Consider the following 27,963-nt stretch of genomic DNA (forward strand, 5'->3'; position numbering starts at 1 on the left):
AGACTGTGCTTGATAGACTTTAGTGATGCACCCTCTGATCCAGCAACCAATAGTTGGGGATGATACTTTAGCACCCATCAAAGAACGTTGGAAAGAGACAAAGAGAGCCTCCGATCTCCTGGTGGGCGCTGTCTGCTTGATATAAATTTTTAGAACCCTTCATACATTTAGTTTATGCCATCTTCGCTCCAAGGCATGGAACGCCCAGAGCGGAAGTTTGGCAGAGCCAACTCTTTGGCCTGGTGGAATTAGGAGTTGATTTTGGGACTGAAGAAGAGAATGATGAGATCTGAAAATCACGGCCTGCGAGGCCAGTGAAGGACCACCAATATTATCTCTGCTCCCTCCACAATGACTTTCTGAATCACCCCTTGAATTAGGGAGAGAGCAGGTAACACATGCATGATCCTGGGAAGCCAGACACAACTGAGAACATTGGAGCCCTCCACCCAGAGAGGGAAACCTCGAGAAGAAATAGGTGTGTGGTGAATAGATCTACATGGGGAATTCCAAATTGGTGAAAAATGTCCTGAAACAAGGTGGGGTAAAGATGCCACTTGGTGTTGTCAACCGTCCTGCTTAGATAATCTGCCTGTATGTTTAGAGTCATGGCAATGTGCTCTGCCCTCAGGGAGAGTACAGTCTATTCCACTCACTGAACTATCAGCTGGTATTCTACCATGAGGCATTTGGATTGAGTCCCACCCTGCCGGTTGAGATGGGCCTTTGCTGAGATGTTGTCTGTCTGCATGAGGATGTGATGTCCTTACAATTGGTTCTGGAAATGCCAGAGGGCCAGGTGGATTGTCTGCAACTCGAGCCAATTGATGCTAGGTCTTGTTTGACCAATGGCCCTGGGCTACCTGACTGCCCAGGTGAGCCACCCAGCTAAGAGGTTTGCGCTGGACACGATAATCACTTGATCCTGTTCTGTGAATAAGCTCCTGTTGGTGATAGCTGGGGAGATCCATCAGTGGAACAACCTCCTGACTTCTAGAGGGACCCTGACCTGGGAGCAGGAATGAGCTGTCTTTGCCCGGTGATATGTCAGCAAGAACCACTGGAGGATTCTTGTGTGGAAACAAGTTCAGGGCACTATCTGTGTACAGGACACCATTTTTTCACCCTCTCAGACCCTCCGTGTGGGCCCTGCACTTACCTAGCATCAAAAATGGGCCACATGGAGACACAGGGTAAGGGGTAGACTTAGTCAGACAGTCCTTGCAAGAATCGGTTCGACAAACCAGATTAAAATTAACATTCAGTTCGCCCGAACTGATCTGAGCCTGCCGAATCCAACCCCTGACTATCATACATATGTAGTTTGAAAGAATATTATCATTTGAAAATTTTAGGTTTCTTCACACAATTATATATTTATATACTCCAATGCTTGTTGAAACTTAATTAATATAGTACATTGTAACAATATGTATTTAAACAAACTTTCATCCTATTACATCTCCAATACAATTATTTTGGACAGTCCTTTTATACATAAACATAACGTAGTACAAGATATTAGTCTTCATATGATTATCATATTAAGATGCTTTAGAATTCAAATCAGCAATTCTTGCATCTCCAAAGTAGAGTACAGTATCTGGTTTTTATAGAAAAGAGCAATCATTAGCTCCAAAGGACTTTTCAGCTGAACAGAATATTAAATATTTGAACATTACTTCAAATTATTTTTTTTTGCAGAATCCATGTGATGACAGACGCCATCGTGATATCTGGTCTAGAGACAAAACCTGTGGTCACCTACCAAAATTTCTGGTAATTGGACCCCAGAAAACAGGTAAGAAAATTATACCGGTTTTTTTAAATAAAAAAAAACAGAAACAAGAGCAACAACTGTTTTTAAAAATAGTGAAACAATTTTGCAATGGATATAGTGAATTTGTATGTCTCCTGAACTGAAAAGGCTATGAGAAACCATTTAGGCCCTTTTTAGGACTCCCAAACTGCCATTATTTTGTCAGTAATATGGCTGTTTTCCTATAATAGTAAAAACAGTATAATGATAAATGTAAACATTGCTAGTACAACGTAATGAATATAAATTCTTAGTATTAGCAAAATTATAATATAAATATATAGATAATTTTAAGAAAAAATAATTTAACTTAATTCTTTGACATAAACCTACATAAAATTAATATAAGTGGAATTCCATTTCTTTCCTTTGAAAACCATTCTTTATTTTTTAATACCTCTTTAAAATTAAATACGGCTTTTTTCTGCATTATTCTATAATCCTGACTACTTTCTTTTCCTTGTAGGAACAACAGCACTCTATTTATTTCTCCTTATGCATCCCTCCATAATTAGTAATCTTCCTAACCCAAAAACCTTTGAGGAAGTTCAATTCTTTAATGGAAACAACTATCATAAGGGAATTGATTGGTAAGAATAACAAGAAAAAAAAGTTTTTAGCATATACTGAATCTCAGAGGATTCATTATAGAAGTATTTGTGATACCTTAACAATTTTCAGATGAATTTTCTGGCCACAATGCCATATGGATCAGTCTTTAATTGTCATTATAATACCAATATTTGTAATCAAATGCCATTTGGAAAAGAGCTATATGACTTGTTTGTTATTCATCTCTTTCCGTTTGATTTTAATTAGGTGTTTTAAATGCCATATAATAACAGTAATAAAGAAAAGAAGGTTGAAAATATTTAAAGAAAGAAAGTAAAATTAATGGGAATTATCGTATCAATGTAACTTAATAAAGCTTCTATATTTAGTATATGCTTGTCTGATCTTCTGTTCCATTTCAAAAATATTATCATGTGTTCTGTCTGGGTGCCCCCAGACTTCAACACCAACTGGAAAAAGCAGCCAGACACGCTGGTAAAAGCAAAAGCACTTTATAGTTTGAAAAATAAACACAGAGAAAAACCTGTTCTTCCCAACAGGCAGGCTATGAGACTTCACAGCAGAGTCCTGATGGCCAGACAATACAGCAGACTTCTTGCTGGCACACCCACCACTGTACAGAATAAGACCCACACCTTTTCCCCCCAAGGTTTCAGTATTCAAAGTCACAAACCAGAATTCCAAGACGCCAAATATCACAGCCAGGTCCCAGGACTCCCAAAGATAATACTCCACAAGCCAGGAAGGGTGGGTCTGCCTTTTCAGCCTTTCCAGAGAGCACCACACCCAAACCCAGCTGTTGCCTCTTTAGTGCTGAAAGTACCTGGCTAATTGTCCCCTTCGTTGTGTTGCTCTTCTCTGCCGGAGATCGATTATTGCTTGTGCATTTTCATCTAAGGAATCCAGGCTGCTTGCTGGGGAGAGCTCCCTCTCGGGGGACTCTGGCTGTCCTCCCTCTCCCTCAGCCTGAGATTCCTCCTCCCCGTCTGCCTGAACCTCCTGTTCCTCATCCTCCCCCTCTGAGCAGGAAGTCGGCAGAGGATCAGCCGTTCCCTGAGGGGCCTCAGACGGAATCACAACATCATGTAGCTGAGGAAAATAGCAGGACCAAGAAATCTACATTATTACAGTGTTGGATTTTTTTTAAAAAAATTACATGACAAGATGTTAAAAAGGATAATGAAAAAGGCTATTCTAAAGACGCTATTTGCAGTATATATGGGTACTGAGAAGTAAATCCCAATCAATCCATTAAATGCATCCAAAAATGTATTAAAATGACAGAAACAGCTTCAAAGAATAGCTGGCAAGAATACTGAAAATAAGAATCTAAAATAATGCAAATATTTCAGTATTTATAATAGAACTAGTATGGAATTTTGTAGAAAGAGACATTCACAATTCCATGGTTCTACTTAAAAAGTCCTAACATTCTGTAAATAATAGGCTGAAAATGGCAATCAGCATGTTCAAAGGTCTAGGACAATGATGGTGAACCTATGGCATGGATGCCACAGGTGGCACACGGAGCCATATCTGCTGGCACATGAGGTGTTGCCCTAGCTCAGCTCCAGCGTGCATGTGTGTGCCAACCAGATGATTTTTGGCTGACACAGAGGCTCTGGGAGGTGTTTTTGGCTTCTAGAGAGCCTCCAGGGGGTGGGGGAGGGCCTTTTTACCCTCTCCCATCTCCAGGGAAGCCTTTGAAGTCTGGGAAGGGCGAAACATGAGCCTACTTGACCCACCAGAAGTTGGGATACAGGCCATTTCCAGCCTCCAGAGAGCCTCCGGGAGGGCGTGGGAGAAGCTATTTTGGCCCTCCCCAGGCATTGAATTATGGGTGTGGGCACTTGCACATGTGCAATAGCATGCATGTACGCTCTTTCGGCACCCAAGGAAAAAAAGGTTCACCATAACTGATCTAGAACTACTTCATTATGTAAAATGTGACGAGTCTGGAGCATTTTAATTTGGAATAATAAGGGGGGGAAAGTACAACATACTGTGCTTTAATAAGGACTATTTTTCAAAATAGTAGCACCTGAGATCATACAATTATACTTACTTTCTCTTAGATACCCCTTACCTACGATTTCAAAAGGTTTTTTTTGGCAAGGTTAGTAATTTTTTGTTTTGTTTTAACCCTCAACATTGCTGATTTTGTAATTTTATTGCAGGTATATGAATTTTTTTCCTACCCCTTCAAATATCACTGCTGATATTTTGTTTGAGAAAAGTGCCAACTATTTCCATTCTGAAGATGCGCCCAAACGTGCAGCCTCCTTGATACCCAAAGCAAAAATCATCACCATCCTCATTGATCCATCCGACAGAGCGTACTCTTGGTATCAGGTACCATTCTCTGAATGAAAAAGCTGAGTTTGCAATTATAAGAAATTAGACTAGACTAGAATAGAATTCTTTATGGGCTAAATGTAATTGGGCACACAAGGAATTTGTCTTGATGCATATGCTCTCAGTGTACATAAAAGAAAAGTTTGTCAAGAATCATACAGTACAAAACCTAATGATAGTCCGGGTTCAAATAAATAATCAAATCATATTAGGAACCAGTCAATATAATTCATAAGGATACAAACAACAAAGTTATTGTCATACGGTCATATGATCCCATCAGCCAAACAGTGCCATTTGGCGGGACCACAGGAGAGCCTTCTCTGTGGTGGTTCCTGCTCTCTGGAACCAATTACCTCTGGAGATCCGCACCACCCCCACCCTCCTGGCCTTCTGGAATGCCTTAAAAACTTAGCTGTTCCAAGGCCTGGGGGCCATGAGCAATAACGTCCAGCTCCGGCCCAAAAGTGCAAATGTTTTTATTAAGGGGATTTGATACTGTTTTTATATCATTTTTATTGATTGTACACCACACGGAGTCCAAAAGGAATTGGGCGGTTCACAAATCTAATAAATTAAATAAAATTAAATTTGTGGGAGTAGATGAGTGATGGGAACACTGAGAAGATTAATAGTAAATTGGTAAATAGCGTGACAGTGTTGAGGGAATTATTTGTCTAGCGGAGTGATGGCATTCAGGGAAAAAATTGTTCTTGTATCTAGTTGTTGGGATGTGCAGTGCAAATGTTTTTATTAAGGGGATTTGATACTGTTTTTATATCATTTTTATTGACTGTACACCACACGGAGTCCAAAAGGAATTGGGCAGTTCACAAATCTAATAAATTAAATAAAATTAAATTTGTGAGAGTAGATGAGTGATGGGAACACTGAGAAGATTAATAGTAAATTGGTAAATAGCATGACAGTGTTGAGGGAATTATTTGTCTAGCGGAGTGATGGCATTCGGGGGGAAAACTGTTCTTGTATCTAGTTGTTGTGGTGTGCAGTGCAAATGTTTTTATTAAGGGGATTTGATACTGTTTTTATATCATTTTTATTGATTGTACGCCACACGGAATCCAAAAGGAATTGGGCGGTTCACAAATCTAATAAATTAAATAAAATTAAATTTGTGGGAGTAGATGAGTGATGGGAACACCGAGAAGATTAATAGTAAATTGGTAAATAGCGTGACAGTGTTGAGGGAATTATTTGTCTAGCGGAGTGATGGCATTCAGGGGGGAAATTGTTCTTGTATCTAGTTGTTCTGGTGTGCAGTGCTCTATAGCGTCGTTTTGAGAGTAAGAGTTAAAACAGTTTGTGTCTAGGATATGAGGTTATAAGAAATTAGACTAAAGCAATTCCTTTTACAGCAAACAACTATTTATAGTGCTTTATTTAATGTAATAAACAATGAATGTTTATGTGCGTTTGTCTGTCATTGCCACCAGAAGGCCCTGGGAAAAAACCATTGACAATGGGCTCTATATCACTGCAACAAAATTTTGCATAGTTCTATCCTGGCAAGCAAAGCTTTTGTTGCAACCTCTGCTCTGTTGCAGTATTAATTTATATTAATACTAAGTGAATCTGAGATGATGAAATTTGAGTTTAATTGATGATGGCAGCCTGAAATCTACAACTCTGTGCAATTCCCAGTTCTTTCATTTAAAAAAAATACTACTCACTTAGTGCTCATATTACTGAGAATAATGACTTCTATTGAGGCACTGTGCGATAATCAGTTACCGCTATCTAATTAAAACGGCATTATTTAAAACTTATAAAAGCCTTAAGAAAATCGTTCTGTGATTTCCCTTATGTGAGACTGCATGATTTCATAGAACTGTAGAGATGGCAGGGTCCACAAGAATTACAGTATTTCATGCAGTCTTTTGCAAGGAAAACAAGAAGGGAAGTAAGAAGAAATATTGATTTCTCAGGAGGACACATATCAGAACTCTAAAAAAGATCCCATACCTTAATACATAATTATGTCTTATATCTCTAGAGAAAGAAGCATGAAAAGGGAGGGTCACTCAAAGGTCTTAAAATTAAAGGGAGGTTTTACACAAAATTGAATTTTTAAAGAGGATATTTGGAACATAAGACTTTAAAAGTCAAAAGCAGCATTTCATATTCACCTTGCCACTGAACAACAGTAGGTACTACAAAGCAAGTGTAAGTGCTATAAAATGCTAGGCATAACGTGACTGAGTTAATTGACTGCTTTTTAACGTACTGGGATTTTAGCTGAGAGTTTTAACAAATTAGATTTGTATATATATTTATTGTTTTGTATTTATCCTGTGAGCTGCCCTGAGTCTTCAGAGAAGGGTGGCATACAAGTCAAATAAATAAATAAATAAATAAATAAATAAATAAATAAATAAATAAATAAATAAATAAATAAATAAATAAATAAATAAATAAACTCACAATATACTTTTTATCATCATAATGATATTGCAGAAAAAAATAAGATTCTTGGGTTTCTAAAAACTGACTATTTATGATAGCATCATTTTTGTGGTACATGTAATCTAACCAACCTATTAGTGTTCCTAATCTTCTGCAAGATACTTTAATATGTTTCATTAGAAATGGAAAATCTGGAACTGGAAAATCAACTCATTCATTCATTCATTCATTCATTCATTCATTCATTCGGATTTGTATGCCGCCCAACTCCCAAGAGATTCTGAGTATCTCACAACCAAAGAATGAAACATATGATGTAACATTAAAACCCCTTAAAACAATCTAAAACAATTTAAAACCAACAATTAAAAACAATTAAAACAGTTAAAAACCATACATGTTATTAATGGCTGGATCCCGATGGCGTACCATCAGATCAATGGCCACAGGCCTGCTGGAAACTAGAGTTGATAAAGGGCACTTGTAAAAAAATTTAAGAAACTCCTTGTGGTAATTTAACTTTGGATTTTTCCCAATTAGCATCAGCGTTCTCATGAGGACTCTACTGCTCTAAAGTTCAATTTCTATGAAGTAATTGCTTCAAATGATGGAGCACCATCTGAACTAAAGGGCCTACAAAAGAAATGTTTGATTCCTGGCTGGTATGCTGTCCATATAGAAAGATGGCTACAATATTTCCCTTCTTCCCAGGTAATTGCCTTTTCACTAAATGATTTTCTGTGATAGATGTCCATCATTATTTAATAAGTTGTGTAATATTTAACATAATGGATAAAGATGTTTAACAATGAACTGATATACCTCTGGGTTTTTTTACTTAAAACACAAAGCACTTTAGACATAGAAATTAATTTATATCCTAAAATATATAATTACTTTCAAAAGAATTGAGATCCCTTACCAATTAAATACTGGAAATTCATACTGAGGAATTTAGAACAATTTTTGTAGAATAAATCTATACATTTCAAGGAAAGAGATTTAGAGACTAAGCATTAGATTTCAGCCACAATCCAAAGGTTCTGAGTAGGTAATGTTATGCTAACCAGTCTAATTACTATTGAAGCCTGTATCAGTGGAGATAGAAAACAAAGAAGACATGCAGTAACCTGGAACTATTCAGTGAACTTCAAAGAATAAGGAATATCTAATTTCTAGTATTAATATCTCCGGCTTGGAAAACATTTTTGCCAGTAGATCTATCTTGAGTTAGGAAGATTGACAGGCAAATCCAGACATCTTCACATATAAGTGGTGGTAGTAGAGGGTTACTATTTACTATTATTTGCATTTTGGTACCATCATAGAGCGGTAGCTCAGTGGCTAAAATGCTGAGTTGCCAATCAGAAGATTAGCAGTTCAGTTGGTTCGAATCCCTAGTGCCGCATAACAGCATGAGTGCCTGTTACTTGTCCTAACTTCTGCCAATATAGCAGCTCAAAAGCAAGTAAACAAATGCAAGTAGAAAAATAGGAACCACTCTGGTGGGAATGTAACAGTGCTCTGTGCACGTTCAGCATTTAGACATGCCGGCCACATGACCATGGAAACATCTTTGGACAGTGCTGACTCTTCGGCTTAGAAACAGAGATGAGCACTGCCCCTAGAGCTGGAAAGGACTAGCATGCAAGTGCAGGGGAACCCTTACCATCATAAAGGAACTAAGAGGAAGTAAGTCCTAAATGAAATTAATGACTTCAGACCAATTGAACTCAATCAACAACTGTGCATGACACATAGGTTCTATCTGGTTTAAGTGTTTTTTATCAGGGCAACCTGGTCTGTCTAGTTATGGGATGGGACATTGCTTTGCCTTTCAGTCCCAATCCAGGCACTTGCTTTCACAATAAACTATTTTTATGTTAAATTTATGTCCCATCTCAGTGATGGCGGACCTATGGCAGACCTATGCCACAGGTGGCACACAGAGCCATATCTGAGGGCACGTAAGCGCTTGCCCTATGTCAGCTCCAGGCACATGTGCTGTCCAGCTGAAAGCCCCCTGAACCCTGGGGACACCGAAAAATGGCCCAACAAGCCAACTGAAAGTTCACTTGTGTTCCCCTCCCCAGCCTCCTTTTCACTATCAAAGGTCTTCAGGAACTTCTTCAGCTTTGGACACTTGCATCCAGGCCTCGCAGACTTCGACCCATTTCTTCTGCAGCCAGCAAGGCTTTCCTAAAGGCCTCTGCATCCAATAACAGAGCTCCAGATCAATCCGATGCTTTGTTATTGGCTAGACAAGCCTTTGGAAAAGGCCTTTGCAGCTGATAACAGAGCTCCAGATTGATCGGGAACTCTGTTATCAGGTACAGAGGCCTTCAGGAAAGCATTGCCGGCTGCAGAAGAAATGGGCCAAGTTCTGCAAAGCCTTGTTGCAACTATCTGAAGGTAAGTAATACGGCAGCTCTACTTCCGTTTCATTTCCGAACTTCCGATTGGCCCATTGGACCATATTTCGGGTTTCAGGAGGCTTTCCTGAACCTTGAGAGAATGAAAAACAGCCCAATGGGGTTACCGTAAGCACATACACAGGGACAGTGTGCAGGTTGTGTGCTTGCACAGAGAAGGAGGGCATTGCTTTATGGGTGTGGGCACCCATGTGCACGCTATTGTGTGGGCGCACATTCTTTCTGCAGAAAAGGTTCACCATCACTGTTCTATCTGTTTTCTTTAAGACTGATCCTTGATTTTCTCTTTGTCATACATAAATTCATGTAAAGACCTGCACAGCTGTCACTTTGTCATACCATCAGCCACATCAGTTGATTGGCTAGTTTTAAATTTATTTCATTTAACATAATAAACTTGTTTAAACTTTGGCAAAAAGTGTGGGAATCTAGACTATATTTTGTGTGTGCGCATACAGAGAGAGATCTGTTCATATCTATTGCCCTTCTAAGCAAACATGTACAAAACTGATAGACATTCAGACAGACATAACTTTTCAACTGGCATAAAAGCCTTCACCCTCTACTTATGATAAGGTTAATTTTTATAATACTATTTTAACTGAGAAATTTTGAAGTGTGGAATTGACATTGACTTCAGGGATATTAAGAGGAAAGTCTTATTGATTACCTGTAGAACTCATAATTTTATCATTGCTTTCAATCAGCAAAGTGACTTTTCAGACTGAAATCCCTTGGGTAATCAAACTTTCCAGTTCTGCTTCTGAGCTCAAGCTAAGTTGTCAATATCTGGTTCATTTATCACTGATTCTATTTCTGATTCCACTTACTGAAATTATTTCACAAACTATGTGGAACAAATCTGAAATTGACTTTATCCAGAGCTGTCTAGAGTATGGATTCTGACTCATGTTTTAAATAAGAATTATTTTATGTATTTATTCTTAAAGACATATTCAAAACTTCAGTGTACTATTTCTGGGACTTATTTGGGAAATTCTATTTATTTCAGAAATGTTAATTTTCAGAGAAGGACATTTAATGTTCTTAGTTTAAGTCTATGCCATTAGACGTCGCTTCCCTTTTCAAGGAAGGTTAACAAATGCAAATGTTTTCCTTGGTCTCAGGGACTATTTTAAGATTCACCTATTTGGTCCTTCTATTAAAGAAGTTGGAACATGGAATTATCTTTCTAGCATTTAAGAAATGAAGCACAGTGACCACTAGTACTCTTACTCCAGTTTGATCAGTATGCTCAATTAATGGCATGGAAAAAACCAAATTTGACAAGTCCATCCAAAGACAATCCTAACCCCTCACAAGAGATGTGTTTGTCTTGCTACGCCAAGGAAAATGAGACAATCCCAACCTTTTTTTCTAAATGCATAAATCAGTGGGTCCCAAGCTTGGCATGTTCTTTCGGATTGTTATATATGTTGAGATTGGTCTTTGGCATCATATGAATTTCGTTGCATGGGTACACATACAATGACAATACAATTTTTTTATTATTATTATTATTATTATTATTATTATTATTATTATTATTATTATACTTATGTACTTCAATTCCCAGAATTCAGCTCCAGCTAGAGAATTCTGGGAGTTGATGTCCACAAGTCTTAAAGTTGCCAAGTTTGAAGACCTCTTGCCTAAATCATGCTGCAATTTCATACTTCCTTAAATAAACAATTAGTGTTATCTCTACAGTTGTTAATTATTGATGGTCAGCAATTAAGAAGTGACCCTGCTGCCACGATGGATGGAGTTCAGAAGTTTCTAAACGTTTCTCCTCATTATAATTATTCTGATGCATTAACGTGAGTTGCATTTATTAATATGCATCTTTATTTTGCATTAGTATGTTATGTTTGTGGTAGTAGTTTACTTTTAAAAATGCCCATTAATAGACTGCAAATATGAAGATAAGGAACTGCCTAGCTGTGATTGCTTTTTGGTAATGTATTTACATTTTCCTTATTTCAAATGGCTATAGAAATGGACAATGAAATGAGAAACAGTATGCAGCTCCCGGTTCGGCCTGGTTCTGCGAATCAGTAGCGAATCAGTAGCAGTGATGGAAGGCTCTGCCCACCCACCCAGGAGGTTTCTGTACATGCTCAGAATAGTCACATCTGAGCACATACAAAACCAGTTTTAGAAGCCACTACTGGTATACAGCTGTTGTTATTTTCATCAAGAAAAACCTACTTTCTGCTTTGACAGCTAATATTCAAACTTACATCATTGCAACCAAAGAATTCTATAGAGTACAGTGATCTCTCGATTAGCGCGGGGGTTACGTTCCAAGACCTCCCGCGCTAACCGATTTCCGCGTTATACTGGATGCGGAAGTAAAAACCACCATCTGCGCATGTGCGCCATTTTTTCATGGCCGCACATGCGCAGATGGTGGAGTTTGCATGTGGGCGGCGGGGAAGACCAAGGGAAGGTTCCTTCAGCCGCCCAACAGCTGATCTGCTCCGCAGCGCCGAAGCAGCGAGGATCCGAAGATGGGGTTTCCCCGTTGCCGCGCTGCGGAGCAGATCAGGTGTTGGGCGGCTGAAGGAACCTTCCCTTGATCTTCCCGCCGCCCAGGCAAAGGGGAAACCCCTGGGCGGCGCTGGGGCCATGCGGAGCCGCTCATCTAGGGGGGCGTGGACCGGCAAGGTGCCCTCCGCTCTCTCTCTTTCTCTCCCTGTTACCGGTGTGGTATAAGAGAGAGAAAGAAAGAGAAAGGAGGGCGACTTGCCAGTCCACGCCCCCCTGGATGAGCGGCCCCGCATGGCCCCAACGCCGGACTCCGTTGCCGAACGCCGAAACCGGAAGGGGCGAGGTGGGGGGGGAGAACGGGAGGCTCAGCATTCCGTCAGTCGCAGCGCTGGCTGTCAACTTTTCTTTTTAGCACTGGGGAGGCAAGTCAGCTCCTGCCCAGTTTTAAAAAGAAAAGTTGACAGCCAGCGCTGCGGCTGACGGAATGCTGAGCTTCCCGTTCTCTCTCCGCCCCCTCGCCCCTTCGCCCCCCTGTGTTCCTAGGAGAAGTGCTGGTGAGGAGCAGAAGGTCTGTCTTGCCTCAATCCCCAGCACTTCTCCTAGGAACACAGGGAGGCGAAGGGGCGAGGGGGGGGGAGAGAAAACGGGAGGCTCAGCATTCCGTCAGTCGCAGCGCTGGCTGTCAACTTTTCTTTTTAGCACTGGGGAGGCAAGTCAGCTCCTGCCCAGTTTTAAAAAGAAAAGTTGACAGCCAGCGCTGCGGCTGACGGAATGCTGAGCTTCCCGTTCTCTCTCCGCCCCCTCGCCCCTTCGCCCCCCTGTGTTCCTAGGAGAAGTGCTGGTGAGGAGCAGAAGGTCTGTCTTGCCTCAATCCCCAGCACTTCTCCTAGGAACACAGGGAGGCGAAGGGGCGAGGGGGGGGGAGAGAAAACGGGAGGCTCAGCATTCCGTCAGTCGCAGCGCTGGCTGTCAACTTTTCTTTTTAGCACTGGGGAGGCAAGTCAGCTCCTGCCCAGTTTTAAAAAGAAAAGTTGACAGCCAGCGCTGCGGCTGACGGAATGCTGAGCTTCCCGTTCTCTCTCCGCCCCCTCGCCCCTTCGCCCCCCTGTGTTCCTAGGAGAAGTGCTGGTGAGGAGCAGAAGGTCTGTCTTGCCTCAATCCCCAGCACTTCTCCTAGGAACACAGGGAGGCGAAGGGGCGAGGGGGGGGAGAGAAAACGGGAGGCTCAGCATTCCGTCAGTCGCAGCGCTGGCTGTCAACTTTTCTTTTTAGCACTGGGGAGGCAAGTCAGCTCCTGCCCAGTTTTAAAAAGAAAAGTTGACAGCCAGCGATTGTTCCGCTGCCGCCAGCATGGCCTGGCTGGCAGCGGAAGATGTAACGGAGCCCACGGGGGATTCGCCTTCCTCCCACCCGCAGCCGAGACTGATCGTGGGCTCCTTCGCAACCTCGGAGAGTTTCCAGGGCATGAAAGCTCACGAAAACCAGGAAGCTCTCCGAGGTTGCGAAGGAGCCCACGATCAGTCGGCTGCGGGCGGGAGGAAAACGAATGCCACGGGGCTGGGCTCGGCTCCCCCCTCGGCTCCCCCCCTTACCAGCCCCGCCGCGGAAGGCTCCATTCTGTTCCCTGCCGGCCCGATTGAGCGGCCGGCGCCCCCTCCTCGGTGTCCCCGGCACCCAGCGTCCCCACGCCGCCTCCACCTCCCGGTAATGCGCCCGACCTCTGCCTCTCTCTTTCTCTCTCATATACCACGCCGGCAACAGGGAGAGAAAGAGAGAGAGAACTAGCGTGGACTTATTTTTTATTTTTTAATATTTTATTTTAATATTTTATTTTTTTAATTAATATTTTTTGAAAAACCGCGTTGCAGCATTTCGCGCTAATCGAGACCGTGCTAATCGAGGGATCACTGTATAATAAACAGGTGTTCCTCAACTTACAATAGTTAGTTTAGTGACTGTTCAAAGTGACAGTGGCACTGAAAACAAATGATTTACCATATTTTTGGAGTATAAGAAACGCCTTCCCCGCCTCCCCAAAAAAGAGGGTGGAAATGTCGGTGTGTCTTATGCACTGAATACAGCCATTTTTGGCCTCCCAAAGCCCATTTTTCACAAAAATTGGGTATGAAGAGGGTTTGGGAGGCCTGCAAAAGCACGGTCCAAGGAGGCCTGCAAAAGCACGGTCCAAGGAGGCCTGCAAAAGCACGGTTCAAGGAGCTCTCTGCAGGTCTCCCAAACCCTCTGCCCACCACATTTTTGCAAATAAATGGGCTGTTTTTTGCAAAAATGGGGGCATGTTTGCCTTCCGGTTTTGGCATTGCTCTGACAGCTGGGTAGCCTCCGTTCTCTTCGGGTTGCTCTGGCTTTTCGTGCTTTTCAGTGCCCTTTTGGGCAATCCCTGACCTGAAGAGTCAAGGGTCCTAGAGAGGAATTTTCAGCATACGCGGGGGTGGTCAGTGGACCCCTCGAACAGCGAGGATCTCCTCTCCCCGATGCATGAAAAAACGGATCGTTTTGATCAGCCCAAAGAGCTGATGCTCCGATTTCTCTGAGGAGGCATTGGCATCCAGACTCAATAAGAACAAAATACCCTTTAGGTGGCTAATTTTGGAGGGTATGCTCATTTCTGTTAGCAAAAAACCCCATAAGATTACTACTGTGGAAGAGGCAAAAGACTTTTATGAGCATGTAATTAAAATAGTGGAAGAACTTTACCCTCTGGAACACGAACCAAAAGATAAGGCCAGCATTGATGAAATTAGTTCTGAAGATGCTCTATCAGACAAAGAAATAAGAGATATTTCCAGAAGATATGAATACAACAGAGATGGCCCAACAACTAGAACCCAAACTGAAGCAAGAAAAGAGAAGAGATGAGAATGTTGGAACCTACCATCGGTTCAAAGAAATATCATTGTTCTCCGTAAATATCAATGGCTTAAATTCCCCCTCCAAGAGAAAGAAAACTTTCCATAAGCTAATAAAACAAAAATTTGACTTAATTTGCCTCCAAGAAACTCATATCAAAATCCGAGATGCCGAGGTACTATCTTGTCCCAGACTATGTGAAAAATTTATATCCCTTGCAAGTGTAAAAAAGAGGGGAATCGTTCTTTATGCAAATTCAAATCTTGCTCCAAAATTAATTTATTCTGACAATAATGGTCAAACTTTAATAGTACAAATTCTCTTAGGCTCAAAACCCCCCAAATATAATTACAATATATGCCTCCACCCCCATCTGGCTCTCCAGCTAAGAGGCAGCAGTTACGTCCACCCCTTCGCCCTCCACGGCACCCACACCCTTTGCCTCTGCCCCATCTACCTCTCCAGCCAAGAGGCAGCAGCCACATCCACCCTTCGCCCTCCACAGCACCCAACGCCTGGCCCCACGCTGCCTCCGCCTTCCGGGAGTGCACCCAACCTCTTCCTGCAGGAACGGATGGTGGGGTGCTGCGAAGGGCCATGCTTGAAGGCCACCAGGGCACCATTGTTGTTGTTGTCATGGCGCAAAGCCACGCAGTCCCGGATTGCTTGCTCGCTTCTCCGGCCAACAAAGCCGCCAGCCTGGGAGAGCAGTGCGCTTTTCAAATGTGCTTTCCCGGAAAAAGGTGCATCTTGTACTCCGAAAAATATGGTATATAAAAGAGCCTAAATGATATTGAATTCAATCTACATTCTTCCCCCAAAAAATCTATCAAAGAAATAATTATTGTCAATTGAACATTTTCTCCAAAATATATTTCTTGAAAGCAAATGTACTATTTGCAATATAATCTTACAGCTTTATTTCTTTTCTGTCGCACAGCAAGCAATATTATTTCTCCTCTTGGGAAATTACTGAAAACCGGCAAAAGGCCTTTGCTATGCACAAGAAAAACTGGGGAATCCAAGCTAGAAGTGCACTCATCTGAGTATCCATTTAATCAATGATTTATTTAGTTTTAATTGATACCACTACTAAAGATTATTTGGGTAGTCAGGATTAATGCAGTAATAGACTGAGCCCGTAAAAGTAATTTCTCTTTTGTTCTGAAATGTGCTGTCGTGAGTATGTATATATAGGAATATTGCTATTATTGGAAAAAGCCCAAGGCCAAATAAAAAAGTGGGAGCAGGCTCATTATTGCTATATTCTAACCAATAATTCATTGGCCTTCCAAGGCATCTGCCAGATTTAATTAAATTTATCAGTCGTTTTTTACAGCTGCCTTTTCACTCTTCTAAGTATGTCACAGGTCCCAAAACAATATATTCAGTAGCAAGAACTGTCTCTGGTTTATTCCCCAATGTGCATTCTGAAATCCACTGAAATGTATCCATCCCCAACTTTGAAAAGTAAATTAACCACTCTCTGCCAAGACGATTTTCTTCAATAAATAACTTGTTGTGCGATGTTCTCCTCTCCCTCTCCCCCCCTTCCCCCTTGCAATATTTTAGGTTTGATCCCCAGAAAGGATTTTGGTGCCAGCTGCTGGATGGAGGAAAAATAAAATGTCTGGGGAAAAACAAAGGCCGAAAATACCCCCCTATGGATCAAGAGGTATTATTTTAATTGAAACATTATTGTTATTTCCTGTAATACTTAGCATGGCCTGAAAAGGGGGAAATGTGGCTCTTTATGTGTGCACACGCAACAAAATGATTCAAAAGAGGTGTTTTTGATTGAGGAGGAATATAAATGAAGTATCGGAAAAAGATAATTAAAAGATTTATTCAGTTTAAAGATGTGCACCACTCAGGCACTCAGGCATTCAGAAGCATACTTTGTAAATTATTTTCAAAAGATGTCCAACCCGAACAATAACCATATCCAGTGAGGCTCTTCTTACCTGCTACTGGAGGTTCATCAGAGGCTGGCACAGATGAGACCATTGGCGCAATATTTGGCTTCTGTGCATGCGCAACAAGCCAACACTCATGCGAGCATGCGCAAGAGAGCGAGATTTCAGCTATTTTCGCCTATATTTTTGCTTCTGCGCATGCGTGGCCAAAATCTTCCTCTAGCACACATTCTCATGTGAGATTTGGCTTGCTGTGCATGTGCAGGAACCAAATCTCATGCAGGGGCATGTCGGGCTGCGCAGCTGCGCACGCATCCAGGATTTTCCTACCAAAGCCTGGAACCCGTCATTGACCAGTCCTCGGAGTGGGGCAGCATACAAATCTAATAGATTATTATTATAAATTATTATTGTTATATCATCACTGGAAACAGCAAACTCCACATTTTGGAAGAGGACTTGACAAGGAGCCTTTTTTTTTCTTCTCTTTTTATTATTGGTGCTCTACTTTTATTTGTATTTTTCCTTCAGATGTAATCTTTACAGTCATCAGAGAATATGCCATTACTCGTTTCTGTTCCTTTCATTGCTCAACTGAGCAAATGAAGGACAGAGAAGGCCATGAGACCTAAAAGATTTGAAGGCTGGGAATTGCTTCTCCCACCTGAACAAGCTTCTCGTGGAAGTCATAGAATACTCACCTTTAAAAAAAAAAAAATTATTGAAATATTTACATTAAAAACAAAATATATAAACATTTAGGACAAACTATTATACACACACACACAAAGAAAAAAGGAGAAAAAAATCAATTCAATAAAATTGTACATATCCATTAAACGCAGCGCCTACTTGGTCATTTTTACGGCAATTACAGACGATATTTTGAAAAGAATTAATTTCGGTTATTTAATTTATATGCATATCTGTTTTGCTTTCAACCTTTAAATTGATTTAATCAATCAATAATGCTATATCTCAATTCATACAAATCAAATTATGCATAATTTATCTTTAAAATATTATAAGTTTAATAACTTCATCCTATTTGTTTTGTATTTAATTCACTATTATATATCAATTTTGTTCTTTTCTTGTTTCTAACCACTCATAAAAATAGTTCCAAATTTTATAATACTCTGAGTCTTCTTTATTGTTTATTTTAAGCGTCAGCGTATCTGCTTCAGCACAATCCATAATTTTCTTTATTAATGTATAATCATCTGGTAATTCTCTTTGTTTCCAGTATTGTGCAATCGTAATTCTGGCTGCCGTTAATATGTGCAATGTTAAATAATACAGTACTGGTTTTTTTTCATCTTTTGATCAATAAAGCCTAGCAAAAATGCTTCTGGTTTTTTTTATTAATTTCAAGTTTTGTCAATTCCTTTAACCAATTTTGTATTTTATTCCAAAAATTTCTTGATGTGTGGACATGTCCACCATATGTGAAAGTAACTCCCTGCTTTCTTCAAAGAATACTCAACTTTTAATGTTGCTCTTGATTAGTGTTACCTGTATTGTGAATATATGACACCAATTATTCTTTTCCTACTTCATTTAACATAAATATAAACCCAAAGTAATTTTTGGGTTTAAGTTTATACGTGAGTATATATTTAAAATATTGGTACTTTTAAAAAAATCATGTATAAGCCTATCTGCAGATAAGCCAAGTCCAATTTTGGGGTGCATTGTGGTACCTAAAACTCTTGGCTTGTCTATAAGCGCATGTGATAATGGATCAGTGCATACCATTGTTGTACACTACAGATGTTAGGACTCTTAGTTTTTGACACCAATAGCCAAAGTGACTTTCCTTTTTTTCCTTGACATGGTACAATTTCTTGCCATTTGCTCAACATCCTGGAGATTATAGAGTATTCCATTATTTAATTTGGAAAAAAAAATGAAATTAGATATTTCCGTCTTCTGAAGCACATGGTTATGCAAGATAATTATTTGTTAGCTTTATATCCTGCTTTTCCTCCTAAAAATTCTAAACAATACATACAGCATTCAGAATTATTTGTGCTGTGATAAGAATCTAGAATTTATAATAAATATCCACGACTGAGTATGAATTTAAACCTGAATCTCCCCACTCTTAATACAATACTTCAAACATTACAGTCACATTTTTTTTCTTATATGCAGCTGATCTACAAGATGGGACACCTATTCTGTGATCCATTCATAATTAGTTAATTCAAAAAATTATGAATATTTAAATATATGTACAGTGATCCCTCGATTTTCGCGATCTCGATCTTCGCGAAACGCTATATCGCGATTTTTCAAAAAATATTAATTAAAAATATTTTCCCACCCGATGACGTCACTCTCTTCCTTTCTCATCTTTCTTTCTCTCTCTCTTTCTCTATCTTGCTTCTTCCTCTCTCACACTCTCTTCCTCCCTCTCTCATCTCTTTCTTTCCTTCTCTCTCTTTCTCTATCTCTCCCCCTCTTGCTGGTGGGCGGCGGGCGAGCGGGCGGGCGAGCGGGGGCATCAGCGAGGAAGACCCAGGGAAGGTTCCTTCGGCCACCCAGCAGCTGATCTGCTCGGCAGCGCAGCGAGGAGCGGAATCGGGGTTTCCCCTTTGCGTGGGCGGCGTGGAAACCCCGATCTTCATCTGCTCGCTGCTGCTGCGCTGCCGAGCAGATCAGCTGCTGGGCGGCCAAAGGAACCTTCCCTGGGTCTTCCCCGCTGCCCACGCAAACTCCACCATCTGCGCATGCACGGCCATGAAAAAAAGGGTGCGCATGCGCAGATGGTGTTTTTACTTCCGCAACCCTACATCGCGAAAAATCGATTATCGCGAGGGGTCTTGGAACAGAACCCTCGCGATAATCGAGGGATCACTGTATTTCTCAATCTTTGTGAACCTTCTGCCTAACATGGAATTATATTTTATGTCATGGGATGTTTAACAGAAATGAAACATGAAAGTAAAACTCTCTGAAATATTATTCTCCCCCCCCCTCCTTATTCTCAGTCTAGGGTATTCCTTTCAAATTACTACAGAGATCACAATGTGGAACTGTCCAAATTGTTGCACAGACTGGGACAACCTTTGCCATCCTGGTTAAGACAAGAGCTACAGAAACTGAGATAGCACAGAGAGAAATTTGACCACTTTGTTCTGCCCTTCACTTCCTGGCTCACTCTCAGCTGTCAATGGAAGATTATTGTGATATCAAGGATATATTTTTTTAAGGCTGCACCAAAAACAAGCAAATAAAACAATCAGAGCTTTGAAGTATTATCCTTTATCCATTATTGGATTCACATATACTCTGCATACCCTGAAACTGTACATATATGACTATATGACCTAGAGTGATCACCATATATGACAAATGTCAGGATGAAGAATGGATGCATCTCACCAAGGATTACAAGGTTTGTAAAATGTTTTTTTATATATAATTTCACTTTTTTACTTACTTTTTTACTTGGATTTCTAAACTGCCCTTAGTTTATTCTCCAAAGGTATATCTTTAAGTCTTCCCTCCCTCTCATCTGCTTTTGAGAACAGTCCCTTGTGCAACGATGGCTGGGATAGCTGGTAGCCTTTCCTTTCTTCAGGATGGGGTGAGGCAGGGGTGGGATGCTGCCCGGATGGGGGGGAACGCAGTGGGGTACCGAAAATGGAGCTCCACCACAGAGTACCCAATTTGCACTGAAAGATGTTGAAAGAAAATGCACGGCGTCCTGCATAAGCCACGCCCACAGTGTGGTAGTAAAATTTTTGGTAGACCTTCACTGGGGTGAAGGCCCAGGTCACGTGGCAGGTGGCCATACTTTATTAATTCAAGGGAAGCTGTGATGAGGGTTGGAACACAACCATTCATCCATGCTATCAGGTGTTCAACAACCTGGAAATGTCAAGAAAGTGGTAGTAGCTTCTTCTTTGGCACATTCTATATTTGTAACCCCCTGATTCTTAAACAGTCTTCCACTAGAACAAGACCTAACTGACTTGGCGCCTTCATCCAGGCATTTGGGAGGAGCAACTATACATTTTGTATAGAGGAATTGCTGAATTCTTTGTATACGGGCCATCCTCAACTTACGGCCACAATTGAGCCCAAAACCTGTTGTTAAGGGAGACATTTGTAAGGTTAGTTTTATCCCTATTTTGCAAACGTTCTTGCCATTGATGTTAAGTCAATCACAGCAGTGAATAAGTTGGTAAGTTGTTGTGGTTAGCTCTGGCCCAGCTCCTGCCCCAAGGAATGGGCAGGTGGATGTGGGGGAAACATCCACATGCCGCAGGCCTGTTTTTCTCCCGATGGAATCTGCCGACGAAGCCTCCTCTGACCAAGGAAGCGTGAGTGACAGGGAAGAGGGGAGTTTGGCAGACAGCCAAGGAGGAGATCAATCATCTGTATCATCCTTGGATTCTGAACAAGAATTAATGACACATCCACGCATGCGTAGTAGAGTGATGCATAGGAGACAACAACTGAAGGATTATTACAAGAGAAAATGAGGCCACCTGTGGTTGGGTGGGGCTGCTGTAATTAGTGATACAGATAAAAGTGCAACCTGGTGTTTAGCCTCATGGCAGTTTATCTGATTCATTTTGTGCTGTTCAAGATTGTGTGTGGACTCTCTAGACTTTAGAATTGGACTCAATTTCCCAGTTATTGGGTGAACAATTGGATTGCATTTAACCTGTGCCTTGTGTGTACCAGAAAATCCCTTTGACATTTAAAAAGGGAGCTGTTTCTGTTTTTCTGTTTATAAAAATTTTTGGGTTTTCCTTTTATCGTGTGTTGTGTGTCTTCCTGAACTAATTACCCTGTAATTACGGGCAGTTGAAACACGCCGGCAGAGCAGTAAGTGAACCTGGCTTCCCCATTGATCATGCTTGTCAAAAATTTACAAAAGGTGATCACATGACACTGGGCACTGCAACAATCATAAGTATGAACTGGTTGCCAAGCATCTGAATTTTGACCACATCACCATAGGAATGCTACAAAGATCTTTTAAGTGTGAAAATTGGTCATAAGTTAGTATTGTAACTTTGAACAGTCACTAAATGACTGTTCAAATGACAATGTTGTAACTTTGAACAGTCCACTGAAGGACTACCTGTATTGGCGATCCATATTAGATTCCTACAGGGAATAGCCTCAGATTCTAATAAAATGTTTTGGTTGGGGTTGGAGAATAAATAGATCTATGGCCTCTCCAGTGAAGGGCTACTAAAATTTTTACTGTGGGCGTGGGTTATCCAGGACGCCATGCATTTTCTTTCAACATCTTTTAGTGTAAATTGGGTGCTCTGGGGTGGAGTTATACTGCGTTCCCCCCCATCCGGGCAGTAGCCGACCCCTGGGCCTCTCCCACCCAACTCCATCTTAAAATTCCCTGTATTGTCTCACATGCAACTCTGGAGGGTCTTCCAACCATTTAAAGTAAAATGTCCTTATTTATTTATTATTTATTTATTATTTGGATTTGTATGCTGCCCCTCTCCGAAGACTATACTTATACAAGTATAGTACCGAAGCAATAAACCTTGTTCCAGTCCATTTAATTTTGAATGAAAAGAATCTTTATATTCTGTGTCTTTCCTCCTCCAGAAACTCTGGTGAAAATTATCTGCCTTGCTAATCCCTTTCTTTCAGGATTGCCTAAAACCCACATCATTTCTTTGCAAGCAAGTGAGAATATTAATTCTCCTTCCTTTCCTAAGAATATTCACCTCTTTGTTTAAAAATTTTAGGGAAATCTTATGTCACAAGTCAAGGAGTATTTATGCTGTGGGGGTGGGGGGGGGTGGGAGTAAATTAGCTTACCCTTAGCACTTTTATGGAATTATGATTCCTGGGTTTCTATGAAGCAGAGGAAATCCTAGTAATTAAATTGAAATTAAATGAATGATAATTTATAACATCAAAATGCTATCAAAGGGAATTATTATTTTCTACATTTTTAAAAAAAATGTTTTTTTCCCCCTGCATCTAGTGCATCCTTCCCATGCAGTTTCAAAAATATGGATTCCAGGACTCCAGGATGCTTCCCAGTGTTACTTCGTCTACAATGATGAATAAAGATTCACAAGTGACTACAATTCTTCTATCTGCAGAAGCTGGATTTTGTAAACCTAGACACAGAGACAGAAAATACAGTCTTCCCTCTGGAAACTAATTCTGATACTTTGATACTAACTGCCTTGAAATGGATTGTTTTGTATCCAGCCATTGCAAATCCCAATTCTCCCCACATATATTTGATGCTGAAACTACAGGATATATAATTTTCCACTTCTAGATTTATTTGGAGTTTATTTTATTTATTTGTTTAGGGGACGGCATCAAACTTGTGCCTCACTTTTTTCGCCTTCGCACTTCTATAGAATAAACACTTCTACTGCACTATTCTGAGGGGGCTTTCTATCATTTCACAGGATTTCTAAATATTTGATTGAAAGTGTACAGTGTTCCCTTGACTTTCGTGGGTCCGACATTCGTGAAAAATCTATACCATGTTTTTTCAAAAAATATTAATTAAAAAATACTTTATGAGTTTTTTTCTATACCACGTTTTTTTCCACCCAATGACATCATACGTCATCACCAAACTTTCGTCCGCCTTTAATAAATATTTTCAAAATAAACTTTAATAGATAGATATGGGGAGTAATAATCTAAATAGTTGCTAAGGGAATGGGAAATTGTAATTTGTGGTTTAAAATGTTAAGAGAAGGCTTGTGATACTGTTCATAGCCAAAAATAGTGTATTTACTGCCGCATCTCTACCTTGCGGAAATTTGACTTTTGCGGGCGGTCATGGAATGCATCCCCTACGAAAGTCAAGGGAACACTGTATTACTCTTCCAATCCAAGGGTGAAATTCAGCAGGTTTTGATAGGTTCTGGAGAACCAGTAGCCGAAATTTTGACTAGGGAGAACCAGCAAATATCACCTCTGGCTGGTCCCAGAGTGGGGTGGTAATAGAGATTTTGCAATATACTTCCCCTAGGAGTGGAGAGGGAATGGGGATTTTGCAGTGTCCTTCCCCTGGAGTCAGGTGGGAATGGGGATTTTGCAGTATCCTTCCCCTACCACACCTACCAAGCCACGTCCACAGAACCAGTAGGTAAAAAAATTGAATTTCACCCCTGCTCCAATCCCAGGTGTGCTCTCTTTTTATATGTCAATTTCTCCACTGACACCATTTTTCTTGTTCTTATAATTTGTTCACAAGATCACTCAGCATTCAAGACTAAGCAGCTCAGCATTTAAGAATTCATCTTTATTCCCAGCATAATTCATAAACAAGCAACCTGGGCATAGTCCAACAATTTCTGTACCCGTCATGTTAATTGTTAGTTTCAATCTGAATCTTGCCGATCCTTTTCAATTAGCTGAACATGATTAACATGTCACTACCACTTTTTATCTTGGATCAAGGGTGCTGCTTACTTGTATTCAAAGAAAGTTGTGTCATCTCCAGGATAGAAGCAATTAACCAAGTATTATACAACTCCAGAAAGAACAATAGTTTCTCTGCTATTTAGAGTGTATGAACATAGCTTCTAATCAGTTCATTCTGACATTCTGCAAGCAAATCCCCTATCACTATGGCTTCATTTTGAAAGAGGGTGGTTCTAAATTCTAGAAAACATAATGAAAAGGATTGTCCTTTGTTCCCAATTACTCCCAAGTACAACACACACAAACAATTCTGAAGTCTGCTGGTGACATGATCAGGAAACATACAATTGTATTGTATCGTAATAAAATTGGGAACTGACTTACATCCACTGGAAGAATTAATCCAGGGGTGTCAAACTGGCAGCCCGCGGGCCAGATGTGTCATGTGTTGGCCACACCCACCCCAGCTCTTCAAATGGGGAAGACATCGCAAAAATGTCACATGCTGCCAAAGTGACGCAGCAAGTTTGACACCTGTGACTTAAACTATTAAATTTCATTCCTAATCTTTCCTCCCTTACCCAACATCTAATAGGTTCTTATGGTTTGCAGAAGAGACGGAGTAACGACACGGACACAAGAGCTGGATTTAAACTGGGTCATTTTTATTAATAATAAATTAGCATAATTTATTCAATTAAATTAGCATAAATTAACATACTTAACTATGACCCAAACAATGGACCTGCAGGGTCAAACAATTGCTTCCGGGGCGGAAAATGACGTCAGATAAACTTCCTGGGCAACTTATGGGCATAGCTCCGTGCTAGTCCAGGTGAGGGACCCCTCCCTCACCTGAGACCCTGCCATGCACTTGCATGAGGGGGGTCCCGCCAGCTAACCCCTAACAGGGGACTTAAAGGTGCGGGACCCAAAGACAGGTTCCCCCCAACTGCTCAGGTCGCTTCCACCACAAGCTTGGAGAGAACCTGTCAATCATCCCCAAAGATGCCCAACGGAGAACATGCAGTTGCTAAACCACCACCCAGTTTTCCGCCCCTAACCTGCCACGGAGCGGGGGTCAGATCTCTATCTTGGCCCCCCGACTCCCCCCTCTAGCTGCGCCAGCTCACGCAGAGACCGCTGTAGGTCCTGTAAGAAAATGGCATTCCCCTGTCCTGACAGGTGAACGCCGTCGGCCCGGTAAAGCCACGGCCGAGCTACAGTGATGAGGGGATGGGCCACTACAACCCCACCTAATTCCCTGACTATCCCACCCAGGGCCTTATTTACTCTCCGCCTAGCCCGGTGAATGGCCCTAAGGGAAATGGCGACCCACAAATGATCCCTGGGAGGATCGAAGACCACACCACATGCATGGTGGGCCACACAGCGCGAAGCCACCGCAGGCCTCCGCAAGCCTGGCAGGTCAACAACAGACCTCCAAGCGGGTACCGGTCATTCCCACCGAGGGGCAAGACCAGCCACCTGGGCGCAGCAATGGGATGCCGCCCTCCCAGTACAACTGGGCGCAGCAATGGGATGCCGCCCTCCCAGTACCACCTGGGCGCAGCCATGGGATGCCGCCCTCCCAGGACCACCTGGGCGCAGCAATGGGATGCCGCCCTCCCAGCCACAGCAGTAGAAACACCCGTCCCACCGCACACCCTTTTCCCCCCAGCCAGACAACAATGACCCAGCCGCCAACGACGGTAGTGTCTCCCCCGGCGGTACTTAGTTGCTGAGTGGTTGGACCAAATCGCTCTATGACCCAAAGCAACACCGCCGGTCGTATCATGGCGGGGTTGAATAGAAGAGGGCCAAAGGTGAACCTGGCCTAAGATCATACCCCGGACCCTCAGCCGGCCATTCGTACCCTAAAACAGGCCGCTGACCGCCAGCGGTCGACTACCCCGAATCCTCCGTATCGAGAACGCCATTACCGCACTAGCGGCGGCGGCGCTACAGAACGAGCGTTCCCTAATCAGCGGGATCCATACTTGGCCTGGCCAAACCCTGTACACTAGAACCCACCTAACCAAGGTGATGAAATGGAAGGCGTGGAGTGACTTGTCAGCCTGCGATGAGGCCCTGGCCCAGCCTTCCCACATCTTCCAAATGCGGAAGTCACCATAAATCAATAAACCCACCCTCGCCTTAGACAAAAAGGCGAGGCCGGCTAACCTGGACCTAATAGTCCAACTGAAAGGCCACGCTGCCTAAGCTGGACACAAATATGGCCAGGTACACAACTGGGGCAGGACACTATAGGGGCAACCCTTATCCTGCCTGAAATCCCCAAACTCTTCACCTGCCTGCTGCTAAGCCCCCCAGAGTGCCAGGCACCCCTGAGAGGGCCATAGCCCAGCAGGCCTCTACTCTCCACTGCCCAGGAGCCCACCCAGGCTCCAAAGGTGGTCGGGAAAAGCCTCTGGCGATGCACGTGCCCACGGGGCCAGGGTCCGAAACCTGGACAACTGACCACGGGACAAGGCGTCAGCAATCCCGTTATCTAACCCGGGGACATGCCTAGCCAAAAACAAAGCATTCAAGGACAGAGACCTGAGCACAAAATGGCGGACAAGCCGCATGACCCTGTCACTCTTAGAGGACAGGGCGTTCACAACATGGACAACCGCTAGGTTGTCACACCAAAAGTGCACCGTCCTGTCCCTGAACTGCTCCCCCCAGAGCTCTAAGGCCACTACCAAGGGAAAGAGCTCTAGAAAGGTCAAATCCTTAACCAGAGGGGAGGTGCTCCATTCCGGAGGCCAAGCAGACCAGCACCACTGGTCTCCTAACACAACCCCGAAGCCACAAGTCCCCGCAGCATCAGAACACAACTGCAACTCAGCTTCCAAAAGAAGCTCTTGCCTCCAAAAAGACAACCCATTAAAACGTTCTAAGAACTCTCGCCATATGCACAGGTCAGCCCTGACCCCTGCGCATAAGCGGGTTTGATGATGGGGCAGCCGAAGCCCCCTCATCGCACTATACAACCTCCTAGAAAAAGCCCAACCAGGCACGACAACCCTACAGGCAAAATTGAGGATCCCAGCTAATTCCTGGAGCTGCCAAAGAGTGACCTTCCTGCAGCCCAAGACCATATCGAGCTTACCCCGAATCTTAACCAACTTCTCCAGGGGCAGTCTGGAAGATTGCTCCTCTGAGTCCAATTCAATACCCAGAAAGGTAATCTTGGTGGCAGGGCCCTCGGACTTCTCGGGGGCCAAAGGCACCCCCAGCTGAACACAAAGGGCTTCGAAGTCCCGCATCAGAGCAAAACATTGCTCCGAATGCGCAGGCCCGGCCATCAAGAAATCATCAAGGTAGTGAACGACCGAACCCCGACGGCTGCGCCTCCTGAGCGCCCACTCCAAAAAGGTGCTGAAGCTCTCAAACAGAGAGCACGAAACAGAGCAACCCATGGGTAAAGCTCTGTCCACATAAAAACCACCTTCAAAGTGGAAGCCCAAGAGCTCGAAGTCGTCGGGGTGTATGGGGAGGAGCCGGAATGCTGACTTAATGTCGCATTTACTCATAAGAGCTCCAACCCCTTGTTCTGGAAACGGTCCCTTGTTCTGGCTCTGTGAGCCCAACCTTGGGTACTGGTGATGAGTGTAACTCTGGCCCTGGACTCAGGTTGCTGCTGCTCAACGCCAGGTCGGTGGTAAATAAAGCTCTCCTC

General features: G+C 42.3%; 1 protein-coding gene across 1 annotated transcript in view; it reads left to right on the forward strand.

The window, feature by feature from the left end:
• Window positions 1-23,273, forward strand: part of LOC139169905 (bifunctional heparan sulfate N-deacetylase/N-sulfotransferase 4) — a 178,893-nt gene extending 155,620 nt beyond the window's left edge. Inside the window, exons 8-15 of the mRNA XM_070756573.1 lie at window positions 1,705-1,801; window positions 2,286-2,409; window positions 4,570-4,744; window positions 7,712-7,882; window positions 11,314-11,423; window positions 16,537-16,639; window positions 19,877-20,283; window positions 22,864-23,273. Of these exons, the coding sequence (XP_070612674.1) occupies window positions 1,705-1,801; window positions 2,286-2,409; window positions 4,570-4,744; window positions 7,712-7,882; window positions 11,314-11,423; window positions 16,537-16,639; window positions 19,877-19,996 (900 nt within the window). The 3' untranslated portion in view covers window positions 19,997-20,283; window positions 22,864-23,273. The remainder of the gene's footprint in view (window positions 1-1,704; window positions 1,802-2,285; window positions 2,410-4,569; window positions 4,745-7,711; window positions 7,883-11,313; window positions 11,424-16,536; window positions 16,640-19,876; window positions 20,284-22,863) is intronic.
• The last annotated feature ends 4,690 nt before the right edge of the window (window positions 23,274-27,963 follow it).

This window comes from Erythrolamprus reginae, chromosome 7 (genome assembly GCF_031021105.1).
Source record: "Erythrolamprus reginae isolate rEryReg1 chromosome 7, rEryReg1.hap1, whole genome shotgun sequence".
Taxonomy (NCBI): domain Eukaryota; kingdom Metazoa; phylum Chordata; class Lepidosauria; order Squamata; family Dipsadidae; genus Erythrolamprus; species Erythrolamprus reginae.